This window comes from Cervus elaphus, chromosome X, assembly GCF_910594005.1.
Source record: "Cervus elaphus chromosome X, mCerEla1.1, whole genome shotgun sequence".
NCBI classification, from domain to species: domain Eukaryota; kingdom Metazoa; phylum Chordata; class Mammalia; order Artiodactyla; family Cervidae; genus Cervus; species Cervus elaphus.
In genome coordinates, this window is record NC_057848.1 from 73,052,610 (window position 1) to 73,079,347 (window position 26,738).

General features: G+C 36.5%; 2 protein-coding genes across 8 annotated transcripts in view; one reads left to right on the forward strand and one right to left on the reverse strand.

Annotated features, from left to right (window-relative positions):
- The window catches only part of LOC122689685 (probable ATP-dependent RNA helicase DDX4), a 727,334-nt gene that overhangs the window by 507,834 nt on the left and 192,762 nt on the right, over nt 1-26,738 (reverse strand). The gene's annotated exons all lie outside the window — the stretch shown is intronic.
- The window catches only part of LOC122689687 (probable ATP-dependent RNA helicase DDX4), a 437,080-nt gene that overhangs the window by 396,928 nt on the left and 13,414 nt on the right, over nt 1-26,738 (forward strand). For 4 of the 5 annotated variants that reach the window (XM_043896324.1, XM_043896326.1, XM_043896328.1 and 1 more), the window contains 10 exons: nt 10,441-10,551; nt 11,496-11,576; nt 12,874-12,921; nt 14,751-14,798; nt 14,903-14,950; nt 15,518-15,660; nt 16,286-16,438; nt 18,260-18,414; nt 20,972-21,101; nt 22,480-22,646. In XM_043896324.1, the coding sequence (XP_043752259.1) occupies nt 10,441-10,551; nt 11,496-11,576; nt 12,874-12,921; nt 14,751-14,798; nt 14,903-14,950; nt 15,518-15,660; nt 16,286-16,438; nt 18,260-18,414; nt 20,972-21,101; nt 22,480-22,646 (1,084 nt within the window). The remainder of the gene's footprint in view (nt 1-10,440; nt 10,552-11,495; nt 11,577-12,873; nt 12,922-14,750; nt 14,799-14,902; nt 14,951-15,517; nt 15,661-16,285; nt 16,439-18,259; nt 18,415-20,971; nt 21,102-22,479; nt 22,647-26,738) is intronic. The other variant, XM_043896325.1, reaches the window with a different exon arrangement.

Sequence of the window (26,738 nt, forward strand, 5' to 3'; positions counted from 1 at the left end):
TCTCGAAACATCCCACCCTCGCCTTCTCCCACAGAGTCCAAAAGTCTGTTCTGTACATCTGTGTCTCTTTTTCTGTTTTGCGTATAGGGTTATCATTACCATCTTTCTAAATTCCATATATATGTGTTAGTATGCTGTAATGGTCTTTATCTTTCTGCTTACTTCACTCTGTATAATGGGCTCCAGTTTCATCCATCTCATTAGAACTGCTTCAAATGAATTCTTTTTAATGGCTGAGTAATATTCCATGATGTATATGTACCACAGCTTCCTTATCCATTCATCTGCTGATGGGCATCTAGGTTGCTTCCATGTCCTGGCTATAATAAACAGTGCTGCCATTAACACTGGGGTTTACATGTCTCTTTCAGATCTGGTTTCCTCAGTGTGCATGCCCAGGAGTGGTATTGCTAGGTCATATGGCAATTCTATTTCCAGTTTTTTAAGAAATCTCCACACTGTTTTCCATAGTGGTTGTACTAGTTTGCATTCCCACCAACAGTGTAAGAGGGTTCCCTTTTCTCCACATCCTCTCCAGCATTTATTGCTTGTAGACTTTTGGATAGCAGCCATCCTGACTGGCATGTAATGGTACCTCATTGTGGTTTTGATTTGCATTTCTCTAATAATGAGTGATGTTGAGCATCTTTTCATGTGTTTGCTGGCCATCTGTATGTCTTCTTTGGAGAAATGTTTGTTTAGTTCTTTGGCCCATTTTTTGATTGGGTCATTTATTTTTCTGGAATTGAGCTGCAGGAGTTGCTTGTATATTTTTGAGATTAATCCTTTGTCTGTTGCTTCATTTGCTATTATTTTCTCCGAATCTGAGGGCTTTCTTTTCACCTTACTTATAGTTTCTTTTGTTGTGCAAAAGCTTTTAAGTTTCATTAGGTCCCATTTGTTTATTTTTGCTTTTATTTCCAATATTCTGGGAGGTGGGTCATAGAGGATCCTGCTGTGATTTATGTCGGAGAGTGTTTTGCCTATGTTCTCCTCTAGGAGCTTTATAGTTTCTGGTCTTATATTTAGATCTTTAATCCATTTTGAGTTTATTTTTGTGTATGGTGTCAGAAAGTGTTCTAGATTCATTCTTTTAGAAGTGGTTGACCAGTTGTCCCAGCACCACTTGTTAAAGAGGTTGTCTTTTTTCCATTGTATATCCTTGCCTCCTTTGTCAAAGATAAGGTGTCCATAGGTTCGTGGATTTATCTCTGGGCTTTCTGTTCTGTTCCATTGATCTATATTTCTGTCTTTGTGCCAGTACCATACTGTCATGATGACTGTGGCTTTGTAGTATAGCCTGAAGTCAGGCAGGTTGATTCCTCCAGTTCCATTCTTCTTTCGCACGATTACTTTGGCTATTCGAGGTTTTCTGTATTTCCATATAAACTGTGAAATTATTTGTTCTAGTTCTGTGAAAAATACCGTTGGTAGCTTGATAGGGATTGCATTGAATCTATAGATTGCTTTGGGTAGAATGGCCATTTTGACAATATTGGAGAATCAACCTATTTTAAAAAAATATTTTCTATTTTTAATTAACATTTTGTTTCTAATAAACATTAATATTTTGTTGTTGTTGTTCAGTTGTGCCTGACTCTTTGCGATCCCAAGGAGTGCAGGATGCCAGGCTTCCCTGTAGTTTACCATCTCTAGGAGCTCGTGCAAACTCATGAACACTGAGTCGGTGATACCATCCAACCATCTCATCCTCTGTCGTCCCCTTCTCCTGCCCTCAGTCTTTCCCTGCATCATGGGCTTTTCCAGTGAGTCAGCTCTTCCCATCAAGTGGCCAGAGTTTTGGAGATTCAGCTTCAAAATCAGTCCTTCCAATGAATATTCAGGATTGATTTCCTTTAGGATCGACCAGTTTGATCTCCTTGTAGTCCAAGGGACTCTCAAGAGTCTTCACCAGCACCACAGTTCAAAATCATCAGTTCTTCAGTGCTCAGCCTTCTTTCTGGTCCAACTCTCACATCTCTATATAACTACTGGAAAACCCATAGCTTTGACTAGACGGACCTTTGTCGGCAAAGTGATGTGTCTGCTTTTTAATACACTGTCTAGGTTGCTCATAACTTTTTTTCCAAGGAGCAGGCATCTTTTAATTTCATGGATGCAGTCACCATCTGTGGTGATTTTAGAAACCCCCCCAAATAAAGTTTCTCACTGTTTCCATTGTTTCCCCATCTATTTGTCATGAAATTATGGGACTGGATACCATGATTTTGGTTTTCTGAATGTTGAGTTTTAAGCAGCTTTTTTACTCCCCTTTTTTCACCTTTATCAAGAGGCTCTTTAGTTCCTCTTGGCTTTCTGCCATAAGGGTGGTGTCATCTGCATATCTGAGGTTATTGATATTTCTCCCGGCAATCTTGATTCCAGCATATGAGTCAACCAACATGGCATTAGTTAAATAACCAGGGTAACAATATACATCCTGATGCACTCCTTTTTCAATTTTGAACCAGTCTGTTGTTCCATGTCCAGTTCTAACTGTTGCTTCTTGACCAGTATATAGGTTTCTTAGGAGGCAGGTAAAATGGTCTGGAATTCCTGTCTCTTTTAAGAATTTTACACAGTTTGCTATGATCCACAGTCAAAGGCTTTGGTGTAATCAGTGAAGCAGAAGTAGATTTTTTTTTCTGAAATTCTTTTGCTTTTTCTGTGATCTACCAGCTGTTGGCAATTTGACCTCTGGTTCCTCTGCCTTTTCTAAATCCAGCTTGAACATCTGGAGGTTCTTGGTTCATGTATTATTGAAACCTAGCTTGGAGGATTTTGATCATGACCTAGCTAACACGTGAAATGAGTGCAATTGTATGGTAGTTTGAACATTCTTTGGCATTGCCTTTCTTTGGGGTTGGAATGAAAACTGACCTTTTCCAATCCTGGGGCCACTGCTGAGTTTTCCAAATTTGCTGGCATGTTGAGTGTAGCACTTTCACAGCATCATCCTTTAGGATTTGAAATAGCTCAGCTGGAATCCTGTCACCTCCACTAGCTTTGTTTGTAGTGATGCTTCCTAAGGCCCACTTGACTTCACATTCCAGGATGTCTGGCTCTAGGCGAGTGATGACACCATTGTGGTTATCCGGGTCATTAGGATGTTTTTTGTGTTCTTCTGTGTATTCATGCCACCTCTTCTTAATGTCTTCTGCTTCTGTTAGGTCTATATCATTTCTGTCCTTTATTGTGCCCATCTTTGCATGAAATGTTCCCTTGGTTTCTCTCATTTTCTTGAAGAGATCTTTAGATTTACTCATTCTGTTGGTTGCCTCTGTTTCTTTGCATTATTCACTTAGGAAGTCTTTCTTATCTCTCCATGTTGTTCTTTGGAACTCTGCGTTCAGATGGGTATATCTTTCCTTTTCTTGGTTTCCTCTCACTTCTTTTCTCAGCTATTTGCAAGGACTCCTCAGACAACCATTTTGCCTTTTTGCATTTCTTTTTCTCAGGGGTGGTTTTGATCACTTCCTCCTGTACAATGTCATGAACCATGTCCATAGTTCTTCAGGCACTCTGTCAGATCTAATCCCTTGAATCTATTTGTCACTTCCACTGTATAATGGTAAGGGATTTGATTTAGGTTATACTGAATGACTTAGTGGTTTTCTCCACTTTCCTCCATTTAAGTCTGAATTTTGCAGTAAAGAGTTCAATCTGAGCCACAGTCAGCTCCCAGTCTTGTTTTTGTTGACTGTATAGAGCTTCTCCATCTTTGGCTACAAAGAATATAATCAATCTGATTTCGGTGTTGACTCTCTAGTGATGTCCATGTGTTGAGTCATCTCTTGTGATGTTGGAAGATGGTGTTTGCTATGACCAGTGCATTTAATGTTGTTTGTTGTTTTTTTAATGTTCCTTGAGTTGATGCAAGTCCTGGATTAATTTTTGGTTTGGAAAGTATTAATTGGACAATTTATTTTGTTCTTTAGTGTACCAGCATGTGGAGACCTTTACTTTGCTATTTTTACTGATATTAGTGATACAGATTGTTTAGTAATTTTATTTTGTTTGTTAGTATAAAGAAATACAGTTAAGTTTTGTATATTGACGCTTCAGTAACATCACTAAACTTATAAGTAATTTTTCAAAAAATGACAAAAATTTTCCTGTTCTTTTACCAAAGTTTAATTGATTTATAAATTCATTCTTTTCTAAAGATTGTTACCAGACATCTTTAAGAGCTGCTCAAAACTGTCGATTCTCCCTTACAAAATGCAGGATATAGTTCATGGGAAGGACTTAGGTTACCTTTAAAAGAATATTGATGTTATATTATGAAAAGTGACATTTGTGTGTAGAATCATTAAGCTATAGCTACCAGAGGTACTGATGCATTATGTTGTTGATGGTCCACTGGTGAAGGTAGATTTGGAAAGGAATGCAACTGAATTTATAGAAAAGATTTCAGTGGTTAAAAGCATATTGAATTTAATAAGATTAAACACAGATGAATAGAACAAATGAATCCAAAGGTAGATTTGTAGAAGTTCTCTAAATTCGGAAATGTAAAGCATGAAAGCCGTTAATAGATGTGAAAAACAGATTAAGAAGCCCTGCTATTCTGGCATATAGTTAAATATCTCCAGAGGAGAGAATAGGAACAGAAGGAGAGGAGACTGTTCAAAGATAACAGATGAGACTTTTCCAGAGTGAATGAGGTATAAGAGTCTTGAGCAAGGTAAATAATAGCAAATTTACACCCTTTAAAAATATTATAGAGATTAAAAAAATTTTGAAAAACCACCAGAGGAAAAAGATCCACCTATCCAGGCAAGAATACTGGAGTGGGTAGCCTTTCCCTTCTCCAGGGGATCTTCCCAACCCAGGGATTGAATGCAGGTCTCCTTCATTGAAGGCAGATTCTTTACCAGCTGAGCCACAAAGGAAATCCAAAGCCCTTGACTGTGTGGATCTCAACAAACTGTGGAAAATTCTTAAAGAGCTGGGAATACCAGACCATCTTACCTGCCTCCTGAGAAATCTGTTTGCAGGTCAGGAAGCAACAGTTAGAACCAGACGTGGAACAACGGACTGGTTCCAAATTGGGAAAGGAGTACTTCAAAGCTGTATATTGCCACCCTCCTTATTTAACTAATAGGCAGAGTACATCATGGGAAATGCCGGGCTGGATGAAGTGTAAGCTGGAATCAAGATTTCTGGTAGAAATATCAATAACCTCAGATACGCAGATGACGCCACCCTTATGGCAGAAAGTGAAGAGGAACTAAATAGCCTCTTGATGAAAGTGAAAGAGGAGAGTGAAAGAGTTGACTTCAAGCTCAACATTCAGAAAACTAAGATCATGGCATCTGGTCCCATCACTTCATGGCAAATAGATGGGGAAAACAGTGGCAGACTTTATTTTCTTGGGTTCTAGAATCACTGCAGATGGTGACTGCAGCCATGAAATTGAAAGATGATTGCTCCTTGGAAGAAAAACTATGACCCAGACAGCATATTAAAAAGCAGAGACATTACTTTGCCAACAAAAGTCCTCCTAGTGAAAGTTACGGTTTTTCCAGGAGTCATGTATGGATGTGAGAGTTGGACTATAAAGAAAAATGAGCTCAGAAAAATTGATGCTTTTGAACTGTGGTGTTGGAGAAGACTCCTGAAAGTCCCTTGGACTACAAGGAGATCAAACCAGTCAATCCTAAAGGAAATCAGTCCTAAATATTCATTGGAAGGACTGATGCTGAAACTGAAGCTTCAATACTTTGGCCACCTGATGCGAAGAACTGACTCATTGGAAGAGACCCTGATGCTGGGAGAGATTGAGAGTGGGAGGAGAAGGGGACGGCAGAAGATGAGATGTTTGAATGGTGTCACCTGACTCGATGGACATGAGTTTGAGTAAGCTTTAGGAATTGGTGGTGGACAAGGAAGCGTGGTGTGCTGCAGTCTATCGGGTCGCAAAGAGTCAGACAGAACTGAGAGACTGTACTGAACTGATAAAAGAACAGTAATTCAGCAGCATAAATTTTTCTCAGTAATGGCAGAGGTCAGAATAAGGTAGAATTCAGAATACTAAGGGAGAATAACTCTGAACCCAAGCTGCTGTTTTCAGATAATTTGGGTGTTAGAAATAATATTTTGGGTAAAGTTGATGTTTAATACTTTTAGGGGATTGAGGAAAGAACTATTAAATCATATTAGTAAAAAGGAAACTGAGCTTTGGAAGAAAGTAGGAAGCAATGATGAGCCAAAATAAATAAAATTTCAAAATTCGTAAGCATATTGGTATAATTGAAAGCATATTGACTGCATGAGCTAGTGATAATGATGATTAATTTAGGGTTATTTAGAAATAAAAAGAACTAAAATTTTAACAAATGAAAAGACAGTTCTTTGTCAGTTCTTATTAGTAAAAACGAGAATAGATTGAAATTAAAGATTTCTTAAATATGGTAAAAGTTGGGGTAATCAGAAAAAGAATAAAATAAGTAACTTACTAGTGGAGGAAATACAGTAGAAAGAGGAGAGGACTTTGTAGGAAGGAGATTAGGTTGAAAATAATTTTAATAATAGCTTCAATATCCATGGTGACATTGAAGGATGTCAGTAAAATCATTAAATAGAATACAGCCTTTGGGGATATCTAATAGAAGGCCAGAAAGGAAAACAGGAAGCATTGAAAGAAATCAGTGAAGAGGAAACACAAAATAAGATGATAGGAGTAAAAATACATGTATCAGTAATTTTATGTAAGCATTTCAATGCAGAGTTGAGAATAAAGAGAAAAAATATCAGTACATTATTAAACAAAGCTGATGTAGAAATAGACAAAATAGACTCTAAGGCAGATATAGTTCTGAACATGCTTTGAATCTAACAACATGGTCTTAAAATATACAGGGCAAAAATTGAAATAAGGAAAAATGTGCAAACCCTAGTTAAACAGTTAATCACCATTAGGATTTTAAACTATTTTATTTTTCAAAAACTGATAGAGCAGAAATGAGTAAGATTACAGAAGATTTGAATATAAGATTTGAATATCAGTTATTAAGCTTGATTTAATAGTTGCGTTTGAAGTGATATATTCCCAAATTACAAATTACAGATCCTTTTCCAGCATATAGAAAATATACACAATTTGAAAATCTATCAAGTCTAAAAGAAAGGCCCAAGATATATCATAAAATTTATATCATAGACCATATTGTAATTATTAAGGTATATCTTGTACTTGTTAAAATACATTAAAAGTAGAAATCAATAACAGACGCCTGACCCTTGTGCTTTGGGAACTGCATTTCTCAGTTTATGAATAGCAATTTATGTGGAAATGATGAAATATTTAGAATGGAATGACTATACAAACAGAACATATAAAAATGTATGGGGTTACATGGCTGTGGGCTGCTCCATGGGGTGGGCACCACTTCCCATGGCATCCCATGGAGGCCACTCCCATTGGTCGAGGGCAGTTCTTCAAAATGAGTATGCACATATGATCCGGTTGCATACTGGGGCTGGCGACAGTGCACTGGCCCAATGAAGGAGTCCAGGAGGGGCATCATCATTGCCTGCTACTCCACCACCTCCGTTTCTACCTAATGTTGTGTGGAAGGCCAGTGCAATCAGAAAAAAGTTATTGAAGATACAGGACCTTGACAAGAAAGCACAGCATATGACTTGATTATCTATTTCTAACATCCACAAGAATACACAGTTTATCAACCACTGAAAATAATATCATAATGTGTTAGACTGTGAAATCAGCATACAGAAGTTAACAGCTTTCCGTGCAGTTCAATTAGTAGATGTATGGCAGATATCCTATCTGTAGTCATAAAATAAGATAAAATAGAGTAAGAATAAAGTATTCCAAAGAATGCGAGTTCCACCGAATAGCAAAGAGAGAAAGAAAGCCTTCCTCAGTGATCAGTGCAAAGAAATAGAGGAAAACAATAGACTGGGAAAGACTAGACAACTCTTCAAGAAAATTAGAGATACCAAGGAAACATTTCATGCAAAGATTGGCTCAGTAAAGGACAGAAATGGTAGGGACCTAACAGAAGCAGAAGATATTAAGAGGAGGTGGCAAGAATATACAGAAGAACTGTACAAGAAAGATCTTCACGACCCAGATAATCACGAGAGTGTAGAACCAGACATCCTGGAAAGCAAAGTCAAGTGGGCCTTAGGAAGCATCACTATGAGCAAAGCTAGTGGAGGCGATGGAATTCCAGTAGAGCTGTTTCAAATCCTGGAAGATGATTCTGTGAAAGTGCTGCACTCAACATGCCAGCAAATTTGGAAAACTCAGCAGTGGCCACAGGACTGGAAAAGGTCAGTTTTCATTCCAATCCCAAAGAAAGGCATGCTCAAACTACTGCACAATTACACTCATCTCACACGCTAGCAAAGTAATGCTCAAAATTCTGCAAGTGAGGCTTCACCAATACGTGAACCGTGAACTTCCAGATATTCAAGCTGGTTTTAGAAAAGGCAGAGGAAGCAGAGATCAGATTTCCAATATCTGCTGGATCATCGAAAAAGCACAAGAGTTCCAGAAAATTACCAATTTCTGCTTTATTGACTATGCCAAAGCCTTCGACTGTGTGGATCACAATAAACTGTGGAAAATTCTGAGAGATGGCAATACCAGACCAGCTGACCTGCCTCTTGAGAAATCTGTATGCACGTCAGGAAGCAACAATTAGAACTGTACATGGAACAACAGACTTATTCCAAATAGGAAAAAGAGTACGTCAGGGCTATATATTGTCACCCTGCTTATTTAACTTATATGCAGAGTACATCATGAGAAACGCTGGGCTGGAGGAAGCACCAGCTGGAATCAAGATTGCTGGGAGAAATATCAGTAACCTCAGACATGCAGATGATGCGAAACCTTATGGCAGAAAGTGAAGAAGAACTAAAGAGCTTCTTGATGAAAGTGAAAGAGGAGAGTGAAAAAGTTGGCTTAAAACTCAACATTCAGAAAACTAAGATCATGGCATCTGGTCCCATGACTTCATGGCAAATAGATGGAGAAACAGTGGAAACAGTGGCTGACCTTATTTTGGGGGGCTCCAGAATCACTGCAGATGGTGACTGCCGCCATGAAATTAAAGGGTGCTTGCTCCTTGGTAGGAAAGTTATGACCAACCTAGACAGCATATTAAAAAGCAGAGACTTTGCCAACAAAGGTCCATCTAGTCAAGGCTCTGGTCTTTCCAGTAGTCATGTATGGATGTGAGAGTTGGACTGTAAAGATAGCTGAGCACTTAAGAATTGATGCTTTTGAGCTGTGGTGTTGGAGAAGACTCTTGCGAGTCCCTTGGACTGCAAGGAGATTCAGCCAGTCAATCCTAAAGCAAATACCTCCTGGCTATTCATTGGAAGGACTGATGCTGAAGCTGAGGCTCCAATACTTTGGCCACCTGATGCAAAGAACTGACTCATTGGAAAAGACCCTGATGCTGGGAAAGATTGAAGGTGGGAGGAGAAGGGGATGACAGAGGGTAAGATGTTTGGATGACATCACCAACTTGATGGACATGAGTTTGAGTAAACTCCGGGAGTTGGTGATGGACGGGGATGCCTGGCGTGCTGAAGTCCAGTAGGGTCACAAAGAGTCAGACAAGACTGCCCAACTGAACTGAACTGAAATATAGAAAACAAATACTAACAGACCTAAAGGAAGAAATGGATGGGAATACAATAATAGAGGAGATTCCAACACCTCAGTGACGTCAGTGGACGAATCTTCCAGACAGAAAATCAATAAGGCAACAGAGATCCTAGATGACGTATTAGGACAATTAGACTTAATTGATATTTTCAGGACATTCAGTTCAGTTCAGTCACTCAGGCTGTCTGCGACCCTGTGGACTCAGCACACCAGGCTTCCCTGTCCATCACCAACACCCATAGCTTGTTCAAACTCATGTCCATTGAGTCGGTGATGCCATCCAGCCATCTCATCCTCTGTCATCCCCTTCTCCTCCCATCTTCAATCTTTCCCAGCATCAGGGTCTTTTCCAATGAGTCAGTTCTTCGCATCAGGTGGCCAAAATATTGGAGTTTCAGCTTCAGTATCAGTCCTTCCAATGAATAATCAGGAGTTATTTACTTTAGGATTCACTGGTTTGATGTCCTTGCAGTCCAAGGGACTCTCAAGAGTCTTCTCCAACACCACAGTGTTTATAGGTGTCACTTTTTCTTTTTAGTCATTTTTAGGTTTTGTTTGCAAAGCAAATAGTGGATTTTTTAAAAAAGATCATAGCTTTTGTTTATTTTCTGGTAAAGTTGAACAGTTATAGGTCAAACACAGCATTTCTCTTTAGTAACTATCTGTTGATGACTTAAAATATTAAAGTCATTGAATTATGCAAGGCTTAAATTAATGTGGCCACCATGTCCCCAAGATTTCTTTGTTGGTTTTTGTGTCGTTTGTGTTTTTGTGTTTTAATATTATAGGTTATCAAGTCGGCAATGATTCAGAAGCTTCAGGATCGTCCAGAAGAGGTGGAAGAGGTGGAAGAGGTAGTTTCCGAGGTTGCCGTGGAGGATTTGGTCTAGGAAGTCCAAGTTAGTAGTGGATTGCAAATACTGTGCTTCGTTTATTAAAGAAATGATTAAAAATAACACCTATCACGTATAAGATTGTTATGACTATGTGAGAATGGTTTAGTATAATGGCTGGTACATAATCACTTATGCTATGCAAAATATTATTTTGTAGACATATGTAATTCCTTATAGATTAAATGAGAATATGTGACTCTTTGTAACAGTTTGTGTGGTGCAGTTCTTTAATATTACATGCTGTGAAGCATTTTAGAGCTTTGATAAAGATGGCTGACCTTACAAATAAGTGGCATTCTCATGATTCCATTATACCTTCTTATACCAGTGTGGCTTTCTACCTAAATTTTTCCAGTTGTCTTTCCTTGGTGCTAAGATATTGTCTCCTGAAGTCACTTTGGGAATGCATGTCTCTCTTAACAGAGGAGAACAGAATAGTGAAACTAAAAACGTAAATTGATATAATGATTTAATAGATATGTAGCAGATTAGTGAATTGTCCCTTTTTAAAAAGTGAAGAGATCCACAGGGTTGCTGTTTAAGACTGATAAAGTTTGATTTGAGTGCAGTGGGTACCAAGGGATACTATTGTGGAGAATAAGCACTAAGATTATGTAATGTGAAATTTTGAGGGGCAGCAACAGTGCTGTTTTTCAAAGGGAATTTAACTTGCTTATATCATATTTTGGTGTAGTATTAGCCCTGACTACTTTTATAAGATAATTTTAATAAAATATTGAGAAAGTAATGTATAATTGAAGGAAATAATTTATGGAAAGATCCTTCTGTGTGATACTTCAAAAACACTACGATTCCTGTTAAATTTAAATTATTTTATCCTGCATCTTTTTAACTTACGGCACCATAAATTGATTTTTTTCTGTTCACTGCATGACTTAAAAGTTTTTAAAAGTAACGTAATCTAAATTTTTAATCTGTAAATCTAGAGAGCGAATATGAACAAGAGGAGGGGACCCAGCGCTCTGGTGGCATTTTTGGTTCTAGAAGATCAGCATTAAGTGGTGCAGGTGAGAAACAGAATTTATTACTGAATATTAATCATTCACATTTGCTTTTAGTTCTAGGATTATTGAACATAATATGTATATTAGATTGGTTCATGATTATCTCTGCTTTTTAGATTTGTAGGCAAAAGGAAAATGGACAATTTTTCCTCCCTTATAAAATTTGTGCTCTGTGAATTATTCCTTCTTTCTTATCTACCAGTTAATTTGAGATATAAATTATACTTTTAATTAGAAGAAGGAAAATGAAGTTTCCTTTGGTTTCAAAGAAAGGATTCTGAGGGAATTTGAGGAGAAAGTGGGGGAAAAAAAGCATCCTGTTGATGAAATGTTTAAAAGTAGTTAAATGAACTGTGGTATTAAGAAGAAATGAGCTATATCAAGCCTGAAAAGACATGGAGGGGCCTTAAATGCGTACTGCATGCTTGCTAAGTCACTTCAGTTGTGTCAGATTCTTTGCAGCCCCATGGACTATAGCTCACCAGGCTCCTCTGTCCAATGGGACTCTCTACGCAGGAATATTATAGTGGGTTGCCATGCCCTCCTCCAGGGGATCTTGCCAACCCAGGGATTGAACCTGCGTCTCCTGTGACTCCTGCATTGCAGGCAGATTCTTTACTGCTGAGCCACTGGGGAAGCTCTAAATATGTGCTACTGAGTGAAAGAAGCCAATCTGAAAAGACAGTATACTGTATGATTCCAACTCTGTATGACATTCTGTAAAAGGCAAAACTGTAAGAAGAGGGCTGAAAAAAATTGCGTGGTTGCTAGGGGTCAGGGAAGGGATGAACAGACAGAGCACTGAGAATTTTTCGGGTAGTCAAGTTACTGTGTATGATACTATAATGATGGAGACATGCCATGATACATTTTTGCAAACATAAAAAACACTGTACAGTACCATGAATGAGCTGTAATGTAAACCATGGACTTTGGGTGATTGTGATGTGCCAGTATAGGTTTATCAACTGTAACAAAATACCTCTCTTGTGGGGAGCGTTGATTATGTCAGGGGGGTGTGGAGTATGCAGGTGTGAGGACTGGAAGTATCTGGGAAGTCTCTGCATTTTCCTCTTAATGTTTCTGTGAACCTGAAATTGCCCTAAAAATGAAGTGTTTAAACAAAATGTTCAGACGAGAAAACGGTTTTTGTTAAACATAGAATTAGGAGATGGGTGGGTTAAGGGTCTAGGAATCCTGAGAAATCACTCAGTATTTGAAAAGAAATAGCTATATATTTTATGTGCTTGAAGAGGAGCTGTGTTTCCTCTGAATATTTCTGTAAAACAATGCCTTACAGGTAATGGTGACACTTTCCAAAGCAGAAGAGGTCGTGGAAGTGGACGAGGTGAGTTCTTATTTGGTTTACCTGTAAGTGGTTAAAATGACTGTAATCCAAGTTTAATTTTTGAAGTTAAAGGTAACTGTTGGTGCTTTTATACACACTTTGAGGAGTATACATTTGCACGGCCAGTTTGGAGAAGTTGTTTACTTTTGTTGTTTAGTCGCTGTGTTGTGTCTGACTCTTGCAGCCCTGTGGACTATAGCCCACCAGGCTCATCTGTCCATGGGATTTTCCAGGCAAGAATACTGGAGTGGGTTGTCATTTCCTTCTCCAGGGGAAGCCAGTTGTTTACTACTACTCTTTAATCCAGCAGTTCCATTATATACTGTAGGTGTATATGCTCAGTGCATGTAAAAGGATGTTCACTTAAGCTTCATGTGTAATACGTGAAAACTGAAAATCACCTAAAATTCATCAGTAAATAACTGCTTAATAAATAACATAACCATAAAATGGGAGTTACCATGCAAATTTTAAAGACTGAGATGTAATCTATGTTTACAGATTCTTATATTAAAATAATCTTTCTTATGAGATAGTTAGCTTGGTGTAGGGGATAAAGAAAGTTCAGTATAGATAATTTTATACTCTTAAAAAAATCTCAGAGTTAAAAATGCTTAAACTTCATATAAAAGTTAAAATATTTTCCAGACTAGGAAAACAAGAAAGCTTGTTTAATATCTCTGAAAAATTCTGTGATCATTTTTAGTCTGAGAGCATTCAGAGTGGCAGTTCCCTTGAACCACTTTTCCCTGCTTCACTCTTTCAGATTCTTGGTTTCTCCAGTGTAGAAAAAGATTATGAATGGCTAAACCATATTTTATACAAATTCTTAGATCTTGTTTGAAAAGGGGTTTGAAGACCTGTGGACATACAGGACAAGAAAATTAGAGAGTGCACATATAAAAGTGCTATGTGTTAGCCTTTCAAAGCTAGTACAGTCCTGATTCTTTCTGTGTTAGTACCTGAAAGTGGCACAGTCAGTGACTCCTTGTCTAGAAACCAGAAAGGTAGTGTGTGGAAAAGAGTTAACATGGTAGACCTGACTGGTCTTCTTGGAAAGTCCTTCTTACAAGACCCCTCCCTGGCTTCTGGGAACTTGGATTTGGGGAGGGGTCTCAACACCCTTAACCAGTGTGAGTGGTCCACTGTACCTAAATGGTTTGTAAAACAATGTGGTTTATGATGAATACCCCCTTTTCTTCTGGGAGTTGGGAAATTTGGTACATGCCAGGCAGAAGGTGCCTGCCTGCTTTATCAGCCCCTCATAAGAACCCTGGAAATTGAATCTCTAAATTGCTCTGGTAAACATTTTCAGCATTTTGTCACAACTCATCCTGTATGACCCCAGTGGGAGTGACTCTTAAAAGCTTGCACCTGGTCTTCTCTGGCCTTTTCTCCATACCCTTTTTTCCTTTGCTCATTTTGCTTCATATCTTTTCTATGTAATAAGTCACAGCCATAGTTTTGACTGTATTCTGAGTCCTAGCAAATCATAGAACCTATATGGACTAAGCAGAGATGGACTTGTAGTTCCTCTTAGAAAATATATTCCTTTGTTGAGGAATATAGGAATAGGAAAGAGACATAACAGCTTAAACAGGGAGATACTAATATGTTATAACATTGTAATCTACATAAAGTCAGCATTTTGAATGCTAAGGGAACTTAAAATATTCAGGATTCTATTTATCTTAATTGTCTCAAAATATTATTTGTTTGAAGGGGCCATCCATGTTTGGAACTTTTTTCTCTTTGAAAACAAGCAACAAAAATAAAGATATACACAGTCTTGTATATTAACTGGCTGTCACTGTGTATTTCTTTAATAGGTGGTTACAAAGGTTTAAATGAAGAAGTAATTACAGGCTCTGGAAAGAGTTAAGTTTTACTTTAGATCAGGTATTTGATTTTTATAGTGAGTATTGTTTTACCCCTCGATTTTAAAAAACATTTGTCTTGTTTTCGTTTGATTCCTTTTAAGATTCTTGGAAGTCAGAAGCTAAAGGAGGAGAAAGTGGTGACACTAAGGGTATATTAATTTTTGTGTGATCCACATAAATGTATATTACATTCGTGTATATATATACAAATGCAGAATATTTAAAGAGATAACTTTAAAAAGTTTGAAGTAAAAACTTTAATGGTAAACCTTGGGACCTTTTCTGGTAATTTTATTTACTTACTCTTGGCTGTGCTGGGTCTTCGTTGCTGCACAGGCTTTTCTCTAGTTGCGGAGACTGAGGGCTCCTCTCTAGCTGTGGTCTTCTCATTGTGGTGGCTTTTCTTGATGCAGAGCATGGGCTCTAAGGTGCACGGGCCTCAGTAGTTGTGATACGTAGGCTCAGTAGTTGCAGCTCCTGGGCTCTAGCGCACAGGCTGCGCATGGGCTTAGTTGCTCTGTGGCATGTGAGATTTTCCTGGGGCAGGAATTGAACTCGTATTTCCTGCATTGGCAGGTGGATTCTTTACCAGTGAGCCACCAGCGAAGCCCAGGAATTTGCATGTTGTTTTGAATTTGAGTTTGTTGCTTTTTGTCTGTTTTCTCTTTTATTTTTATCTTAATCCTTATAATGTAAATTTTCTTTTCAATTCCGAGGTCGAAAAGTGACCTACATACCACCTCCTCCACCTGAAGATGAGGACTCCATCTTTGCACATTATCAGACAGGCATAAACTTTGACAAATATGATACTATTCTTGTAGAAGTATCTGGACATGATCCACCACCAGCAATTCTGGTCAGTGTAATAATTGTCTCTGTACTGACTGTGAGACAAACTTTGTTTTTTAAAAATTTGGAACATTTCTCTAAGTTGATATTAAAGAATACAAAAACTTCATCTTTAGTATTTACTGTCTTAGGTTGGAAATTTAGAATCATATCTAACATCTACATTATAATTCATTGCTGTGTTGAAAGGGAGGGTACTATATTTCCTCCCCACCTCCTCAAACTAGGATGGAAACTTGATTTAAATTTATTAAAAAGGATACTTTTCCTAAAGATTCACTATTTCTGCTTTCTACGTATGTGAGAAAGTGCATCTTAGGGGAGTGATTTTCTAAGGAATCGGGGAGCCCAGAGTTCCCTGTTGATAATGAACCGTTTTTATTGATCAGAGTTATTTGTATCTCACAGGTTTTAAGGGGGCTGAAAAAGTTTTTAGAGCCATTGTCTATATGGAATATTCCTTAATTCTATCAAGTAGTCGCATAGAGGTTCTAGATATTACTTTTGAATGGGGGCATATATAGGATATAAAGTAGAATTAACAACTTGAAACTAATTCAAATGGAATGTGTTTATGGAATGACTAGTGTATGATACATGGCATTTAACCACTGCCCCCTGATTTTTTCTAGACTTTTGAAGAAGCTAATCTTTGTCAGACATTGAATAAGAACATTGCTAAAGCTGGTTATACGAAGCTTACTCCTGTGCAAAAATACAGTATTCCTATTATACTAGGAGGACGAGATTTGATGGCTTGTGCTCAGACAGGCTCTGGAAAGACTGTAAGTCACTTCCCTACATATATTTAGCCCAGTATTCAAACTGTCACTTTTTGAACTTTGGTTCTTCCCAAGTAGATGATTTTAGTGAACTGTCATAAATACTCATGTTTTTGTCTCTGATTTCTGGTTTTATTGAAGTTTGTGTACTTTTGACGAAAGAATTTTGAACTATTTCTAGAGTAGTGTTTTGCAGTTCATAGATGTTTATAAGTGTATTCAGCTCCTTCTGTGGGACATAATACTTAATACCTGAGAGTCAAAGCACCAAAGGTTATGAGACCTTTGATTATAAGAGCATGGGAAAAAATAATTTATGTAATGTAAAGTTTTTCCCATCACTTCATGGCAAATAGATGGAAAACAAAACGGGGAAACAGTGACAGATTTTATTATCTTGGGCTCCAGAACCACTGTGGACGGTGACTACAGCCACGAAATTAAAAGACACTTCCTCCTTGGAAGAAAAGCTATGACAAACCTAGACAGCATATTAAAAAGCAGAAATTTACCACTTTGCTTACAAAGGTCCTTACAGTCAAAGCTAAGATTTTTCCAATAGTCATGTATGGATGTGAGAGCCTTAAAGAAGGCTGAAAGCCAAAGAATTGACGCTTTCAAGCTGTGGTGCTGGAGGAGGCTCTTGAGAGTCCCTTGGACAGCACGGAGATCAAAGCAATTGATCCTAAAAGAAATTAGCCCTGAATATTCACTGCAAGGACTGATGCTGAAGCGCCGATACTTTGGCTTCCTGATGTGAAGAGCCACCTCATTGGAAAAGACCCTGATGCTGGGAAAGATTAAGGCAGGAGGAGAAGGGGGCGACAGAGGATGAGATGGTTGGATGGCATCACCAACTCAATGGACATGAGTTTGAGCAAACTCCGAGAGACAGTAAAGCAGCCTGACGTACTGCAGTCCACGGGGTCAAAAAGAGTTGGACACGAGTTAGCGACTAACAACAACAGTGTAATAGCCGATACAGTTTTGGAGTCAAGAGAATGAGAAATAGCTGTATGTACTGTTGTTGTCTATGTACTGTACCTGGTCCTTAGTACGAAGTGACCTCTGGTTATGCTAATTCTAAAAAAAACTCTGATGGGACCAAGTTGGTCTTAGGACTAAACTGTGAGATTTGTGAATTAAATAGGGTTCCATGAGATGAGCATTAAAGACTGTCATTTCCAGGATCCTAGTCTTGCTTCATACTATATTAGTCTTAAAAATTCTCCATAGTAGAGTTGAAAGGAAAATAAGTGAAAATAAGCTGTACAATATAGCAGCTAATGTGTGACTTAAATGTGGTTTTGGAGGTAGGTTTTAGTGTCTTATTTAATAAGAAAACTGTATCACAAAGTTTCTCTTGCCATATGTAACATTTATGAGGGTGATATGTTTAGTAAGTCAAATGAATGCTTTCCCAATTTTTGCTCTGTTTTGTGGACCACTTTTGTCATGCATTCTGATTTTATTTCTACCTCAAAAGGAATCATTTATACTAAATGCTACATTCCTCATTTACCTCTCAAAATAAGTTAATGTTTGTTTATGTAGAATCTTTGGTTGTGTTTGTTTTTAAAAAAGCACAAAAGATAAGTTTCATAAGATAGATTAACTTTATCAAACATTTTATATTGTATAATATGAGCATGATGACCAAAATGTTAGAAACTCATGGAAATAAAAATTATTTCCCTTTCTCATTTTAAATTTATCAAAAGGATGAAAGAAGCAGCTAAGGGGTTTAAAGACATGAGGAATAGGTTGCCATAGGGAAAAGGATGATGCCCTATAAATTTGTAAGTTATGCAATTTAACTTCTAGGCAGCTTTTCTCTTGCCAATTTTGGCTCATATGATGCGTGATGGAATAACCGCCAGTCGTTTTAAAGAACTGCAGGAACCAGAGTGTATTATTGTAGCACCAACTCGAGAGTTGATCAGTCAGATCTATTTGGAAGCCAGAAAATTTTCTTTTGGGTAAGTACATCTGGAATGCCACTCACAAACAAGTTTTTCTTTTGAGAATTATTGTATTTATTTTGGGAAGAACTCAGTACATGTAAAAGAATGCAGTCATATAATTTAATTTGGTGTTACCTGACTGAAGTTCACTTTTTCATAATCTTGTTTATAGAATCTATTTTTTTAAATGCTTATTAAAAATCAGATGGTGATAGAAGTAGAACGATAAGACAGTGTACATATTCATGTGTTTTCTGGTAGTTTTTAAGTATATGTTTAATCATGAGTTTATGGTGTTCGTAATAATTTTCTCTCCTTTAACCCGTAACTTCATAAAATGGATAACTGCTTATTTAACAATCAGACGTAATTTTTAATGACTGTAAGATTGTCCATGTGTTTGTATTTTACTTCTCTATTTGGGAGATTTAAGTTGTTTCTAATTTGGGGCTACTATAAATAAAAGCAATTCTTGCTTTAATGAACAGCTTGCTTATAAACTTTTTCTACTTTTATCTTTTAAGTATTTTATTAGAGTAGATTTTTATAGATTTAATGTTAAAGAATATGAAGTTATTTTAAAGCTTGCATTCTACCAGCAATATTTGAAAATGCCAACTTCACTATACACTTTGCCACTGTTTGGTATTGGATTATTTATCTGTTGCTGCTTACTTTAAAACCTAGTTGCTCAAAACAATACATATTATTTATAGTTTCTGAGGGTTAGGAATTGAGGAACAGTTAAGCTGGGTGTTTCTGGCTTGGCATCTCATGAGGTTGCAGACAAGATGTCATCCAGAATTACAGTCATCTGGCTTTACTGGATCTCTGTAAGAATGGTTGTCTCTAGGGAATGACAGCTGGCTTCACTTAGATTGAAGGGTCAGTGAGAAAGAGCAAGGAGGAGGTTTCTGTGACTCTTGTAAGACAGTTGCAGTCACTTTTGCTGTACTCTGTTCGTCACTAAGCAGGTCACTAAATCTAGCTCATCCTCAGGACTGGCTATATAATTTGCGAGAACTAGCCCAAAATGAACTAGCCCAGTACAAGGTCCTTTGTTTAAAAATTATGATGAATTTTAAAGCAGCAAATAGAATATTAAACCAAGTTCAGGTCTATTTTAAGCATAGGACTGTGTATTACTGCACAGGTTCTATACCTATGAAGCCAGCCTTGCACACATCTTTGGAGGAGGGAGTTAGGATCTATATTTAAAGGAAGGTGTATTGAAGAATTTGTGTACATATTTTAAAATCACTACAGCTATCTTCATGTTTTCATCTATTTGGTTATTGAGAGGTTGAACTACTTTTTGAATGCTTTGTACATTTTCCCTGTGAATTATCCATTTGTTGTCTACCCATTTATCTGTTGGTATATTAGTCTTTTTCTGTACAGTTCTTTAGAGCTTTCTATCTAGAACCTTCAGCTTTTATTTTGTGTAAATCAGTTTATTTGAAATTAGAGGAGAAAAAACTAAAATTATTAATTCTTTTAATGTCAAGCTTGACAGATCTCTTTTTGTAAGAAGTAGATGTTCATTGCTTATACCAGTATTTATTTCTTACTGACCCCCATGTACTGTGTTGCTCTTCGGGCTTTTAAATCAAGTAAAAGATAAACGTTTTCTTTAAAAAAAAAACAATAATGATATTTCAGATAATATGTATGCACAAAATGTGCATTAGTATGTGGATATTTTTTGGAACATTTTTGTGGCAAAAAACTGAGAAGTATCTAACTGTCTTACCTTTAATCCTCCTCTTCAAAGTTTACACACTATTACAGTTTTATGTGAAATAGTATAGAAAGAGCTGGTGCACATGTATGCACTTTAATTCTCCTCTCAGCAAATCTTAGCATACTAAGCTTGGTTGCCATCCTTTAAAAAAATGGTATATGTTGGAGCTAACACTTACTATAGAACTGTACTCATCTTTATAGATGCTCAGTGTTCTTTTGTATGGAAGGCCTATAATTCTGTTTTTCATTGTTAGATAATTTTCAGACTTTCGATACTAAAAAGCATGTTATCAGTGAATATATTACACAGTCATCTTTACCCCTTTGTGGGGGTATATCTGAAGGGAAAATTCCTATATGTGAATTTCTTGGGAAAAATAAGTTTTAAAATTTTAATAGAGACTAAAATTGTGAAAGAGATTGTATCAGTTTATCCCCCTGAGTGCCAGTTACCCTACACTGGCTAACATGGCATTATCACACTTGAGGGAAAATTTTGTTAGACTTCATTTGTTTTGCTTTATTGATTTAAAAAGTAATATTGAACTTAAAGTGTTTAAAAACCGTCTGTATTTTTAATGAACATTTGTTCATGTTGTTGGCCTGTCGTATGGGTGTTGGTTGTGTTTATCACTGTTTTTGAAGAGCTCTGTCAGACAGGTTGCAAATTTTTTTTTCCCTCAGCTTTTCAACTTTCTGGGAAGAATTGTAAAAGAATGTTGAATGTATTAGCTTTTTCTTCATGGGTTTCATTTTACATCTCATTAAAAACAAATGACTAATTTTCAAGCAACTAGAAAATGACATTTATTTTTATTGTCAATAGGACTTGCATAAGAGCAGTTGTCACATATGGGGGAACCCAGTTGAGGCATTCAATTCGACAAATAGTACAAGGCTGTAATATATTATGTGCTACTCCTGGGAGACTGATGGATATCATAGGCAAAGAAAAGGTAAGCTCTAGAGGGATACAGTGTTGTGAGATTGACTAGTAATTGTTTTGTTTGGGAAAGAGAGAAACTTGTGTAAAGACATGTATGTTCATTACAGCACCATTTGTATATTAGGCTCCCATCTGATTCCTTGAATGCTTTCTTTTAATACAAATAGGTAAATAGTATTTTCCATTTTATACTTGGGAAAACAAACTTTTAGTGAGATTATGTAATTTATTTTAATCTCTAAGTTAGCTCTAGTAAGTGATAGGGTTAGAATCTGGATCTGAATCCAGAATCCATATCCTAGACCCACTCTACTGGGAGAAAAATGAAGTCAGTGCTTTTTTCTAGTTTCGTATATGTCTTGAGGAAATCATTTATTTTTCCCTGGAAGAAAACCTTTGTGGTATCAGTAATTGTGTCTCCTGTTTTAAGTGTGAGAGTGATATTATCCAGGATTGTTAAGTTTCTGTCTTTGGAGAGCGATTTTAGGGCGATTTATTTTCAGTATTCACATACCACATTATTACATCTCTGTATCAGTATTTTCAGTTCACTTTCATGACCCTGATTTGCTTTTTAAGGCTGTTCTTTAAAGGGATTATTAAAAATATGCTCTTTCTGCAGAAAGGAATTTTTCTTATGGTACTTATTAAGAGTATCCAGAGAAATTCACCTTGATTTCCCACCTTGTTTCCCATCTTCCATAGGGTAACAAAATCACTTGTTTTCTTTTTGCAAATATGTGCTTCTGCTTTTAGCACTAAATATTCATGATAGGTAAGAAAACTTTTCCACTTGTTGCTGAGTGGTTAGAGAATCGGGGGTTTATTAAGGGTTTAAAGGAGTTAGAAATAAATTTGTCAGTTATAGGCCACTTGATAATGTCATGCTGTTAAGAAATTTTATTTCTTACACTAAATAGCCTGCCTTGATCAGATGATAGAATCTAGATGTGTGCTGTCCAATACAGTAGTCACTAGCTACATGTGGATATTTACATTTTAACTGATATAAAATTAAAAGTTCATTCTTCAGGCACACTAACTACATTTCAAGTGCTTAATAGCTGCATATGGCTCCTGGCTAATACTGAAGATATAGAATATTTAAGTAATTACAGAAAGGTCTATTGTGTAATACTGATCTAAATGTTTTGGTTTCTTTCAGTTTTATGAAATGTTTTATAAGACAAAATTGAGAAATGAAATGAACACTAATACTACTAGCTAACCATAACAGTGGTCTCATCATTGTATGCATTGATTTCTAATCTTCATCTTTGAGAATATATTAATAGTTAGACTTGATGAGAATATTTTCATTTAATATATCAACTACTGTACTAACTAGTATGCATTCTCTGCTCTAACCCTTGAAAATATCCTAAAAGATTGGTCTCAGACAAGTCAAATACTTAGTTTTGGATGAAGCTGATTGCATGCTGGATATGGGTTTTGGACCAGAGATGAAAAAGTTAATTTCCTGCCCAGGAATGTCGTCAAAGGAACAGCGTCAGACCCTTATGTTCAGTGCAACTTTTCCAGAAGAAATTCAGAGGTAAATTTTTTCTTCTTAGAAGTGGCTGCTGTGTACTAAAATGCTTTTACAGCAGGAGAAACAATGTGAATATCTTATTCTTGAGAGATGATAACATGGATAGTTTAAAAGTATTTCTAAAAAGTTTACTATATTTTTCATTGTTTCTTACCTTAATTCCTGGCTTTGCATTAGCATCACACTTTATATTAGCGTGTATGTGGTTGTGTGAGTGAGAAAATGAGAGCACGTAGCACCTCGCCAGGATTTAGTAAGTGCTTACTAAATGAAATTATTTTTATGGTGGTGCCCCCTCTTCGACCCCAAATTATAGAGTTTGGGGGAATTGAACTTGTGTTAGAAAATGTATGTACTAATTGTTGACAGATACCTGAGTATCATATATACACTGTGTGGTCTGTGAGTTCTGAGGTTCGCATGACGTATTCCTGCTAGAATGGTGACTCTTCTTTCTGCCTGCTAATCCCTTAGCAAGAGGGAACCTGAAGTACCCACACAGCAGGTCTAGCTTATACAGTTCAGTAAAACTCCTGTTTTCTCTGGTGGAACTGTTCTCCCTTTGGGAACCAAGACCTCCAATACTTATAGTTGGTGCAGTGAGCACAATTTCCCATGTGGGTCACTGGGAGTGATGGTAAATGGGCCACTCTAGCTTGTATCCCTTGGTTCCCAGACCCACATACTCCATAAAGATCTTTGGTTCCTACCGAATGATTGCTTTACTATCTGCTTTTAAATGTTATAAATTGCCTATTATTCCATCTGAAGTCCATTTTTCGCATTCTGCATATTCCCTGAACCATTGTGGCATCCATATCCTTGGCTTGCATTTCTACCTGTATGCACTCCCAAAACTTATACCTGTAATTTTTTGATTGAAGTATAGTTGACTTACAATATTATATTAGTTTCAAGTGTACAACTTAGTAATTTGATATTTTATAAAATATATTCCATACAAAGTTATAAAATGTGAAGTATGTTCCTTATGCTGTACATTCTGTCTTTGTAACTTATTTTATACCTCATAGTTTGTAACTCAATCCTTTTCACCTCTTTTACTACTCTCCTGGCCCCCTCCCTTTTGGTGACCATTGGTTTATTCTCAATATCTGAGTCTGTTTGTTTTGTTATGTTTGTTCCTTCGTTTTATTTTTTAGATTCCACTTACAAGTGAAACCATACAGTATTTGCTTTTTTCAGACATATTTTACTAAGTATAATTAACCTCCAGATTCATCCATGTTATTGAAGATGGCAAAATTTTCATTATTTTCTATGGCTGAGTAATATTCCATTGTGTGTGTGTGTACCACATCTTCTTTATCCATTCATCTGTTGATGGACACTTAGGTTGTTTTCATATCTTGTCTATTGTAAATAATAATGCTGCTATGAACATTGGGAAACATGTATCTTTTCATTTTAGTGATTTCATTTTCTTCAGATAGCTACTCAGCAGTGGAATTGCTTCCTATGGTAGTTTTATTTTGAATTTTTTGAAAAATGCCCATTCTGTTTTCTATAGTGGCTGTACCAGTTTACGCTCCCACCATCAGTGCATGTGGATTCTCTTTTCTCCACATCTTGCCAACCCTCGTTATTTCTTGTCTTTTTGATAATAGCCATTCTGATAGGTGTGCAGTGAGATCTCATTGTAGTTTTGATTTGCATTTCCCTGATGATTTGTGTTACTGAGCATCATTTCATGAGCCTATTGGCCATCTGTACATCTTATTTGGGAAAATGTCTATTCAGGACCTCTGCCCATTTAAAAAAATTGGGTTGTTTGTCTTACGCTATGAGAGAAATCATGAAGAAACCCAAAGACAGTGTACTGATTGGGAGAAGATATTTGTAAACAATATGTTCAATGAGGGGTTAATATTCAAAATACATGAAGAACTTGTATAAGTTAATGTATTAACTTGTATAAGTTAATATTTAAAAAAAAACAGCCTGATTATTACCTGTATGCTTAATCTCTCTCCTCAGCTTCAGACTTTTAGATTTAACTCTTCAGGATTATTTTTCCTCTTCGATGAATTACCAGTAACTCATGTTCATCAGGTACAAAACTGAACCTCTTCTTCAACTCCCTCTTTTTATCTTTCCAGTTTTCCTTGTTGGCTTCGAGGTCTTTCGAAACCAAAGTCCTTTGAAGCATGTTGATTCCTCCCTCATATTCCTTTAACTCTGCTCTTCAAAAGTATTCAACTTGGCAGTTACCTGTAAAATATTGCAAATTTGTTAGTTTCTTCTCTGTTTACCACCTTATTTTAGGTCCCTTTCAGTTCCCCTCTGCTCATTGATAGTAGCTTTCTAATACGTCTGTGGTTTGACTTTTGGGCTGTTAAAATTGCAAAACTAAGTCTGATTTTATCACCATTTATTGAAAATAAATTCTCCCATGTCTTTCCATTTCCACAGACTAACCAACTTTTAAATGCTTTTATATGTGACAATTTTTGCCTCATTTGCCACTTTATTCCTTGGAATGATGTTTTTCTGGTTTATTCAGAGTATTTTCTATTGGCTACGCAAGCCAAATTCTGTTCCTCTTCATTATTTATCCTTATTTCTTCTTTCCTTCTGCATAGAGTGCTTTTCCTTAGTCATCCCTATTTCATGTTCTTGCTTGCTGCTTCCTTAGATCAAGCTTTAAACTTGAAGACTCTTTTTTTAAAAAAAAACTTTAAAAAAGGTTTATTTTTTTTAATTATTTTTAATGGTTCTTTTTATTTTTTTAGTTTTTTTCCATTTATTTTTATTCGTTGGAGGCTAATTACTTTACAATATTGTAGTGGTTTTTGCCTTACATTGACATGAATCAGTAGACATTAATTCATGACATGAATTAATAGACATCATTTCATCCATTTCCTGCCCGTCTTGTAAAGGAACCCTCTGTCTTTTGAAAGAAGCTATTTAAAACACTTTGCAGTTTTCTTGTAATATAGTAAGGTCCAATCAATATTAACTATTGTAGCACTAACTTACTGTAGTAAAGCATTGAATAATTAAAACATGTAAATATTAAACTTAATAAAATATTTTTAAATTATAGTAATTGCTTTTATGTAGCTATATTTATGCTGTTTGATATGAGCAACACAGGCAGAGACCATCATATTCATCTTTATACACACAGTACCTTATACCACATATACCTCACATGAGGCACTCAGTATATATTTTAATGAGTGTAAAGGATGATTGATAATTAAGAATTTCAGATAATGTCAAGGTTTGTGCCTGGATGAAAGGGTTCTTGACTCTAGAAGTAGTGTATGAACAAGAAGTTTTTCTTTTATGGTAAGAGAGCAGATGAAAAAGAAGCAGCAGTGATTTATTAAGATTCTAGATCTGCAGAGTTTGAACTATTTTCTTGATATGCTGGGGGATAACTAGAAAGTAAGAAATTGCTATGTAGGAGAGAGGAGGACTGCTCCATGACCTCCTCTTTTTTCCTCCCAAACTTGCTCTGTAATTGGCAATTCCACTTCTCCCCACCCCATGTTTCTGTGATCTAAAGCAGGGCTTCTTCATGATATATTATCCGTGAGTCGTGTGTGTGTCAGGATGCTGATACCCTCAAACTTTGGGGAGAGCATCTGCAGCTTGGTGTGGCCTAGCCCCTGGTCTGTTCACCTGGTCTCATTTTTTTCACCAGTTATGCTCAACAGGTATTATCATTTTCTATGTCATGATGTGAAAAGCATTGACTTACGATCTGGTTTGCTCAGAATATTATAGTTCATTTGGAGTATACTAATTTAACAGCTCATATTTTCAGGGAACAACTCTTTTAAATAACATATATGAAGGTGATGAATGAAGAACAGAATTTTTGCTGTAGGTTTGCATTTTAATCTTTAATTTAAAAATTCCTGCTTGTTGTAGTCTGATAGTTTAGCATACTTTTTATTATTGTTGTATACACATTTTGTATAGTTTCGTGTGGTCAGGGCTTCCAGTTGAATTTACTCACCCATCATTTGACACAGACTTTTTCATTTGTAATAAATGTTTTGAAAAATGCTAACATTTTACAATGATATTTGAAAGTAATACTTGGATGATGTAATATCT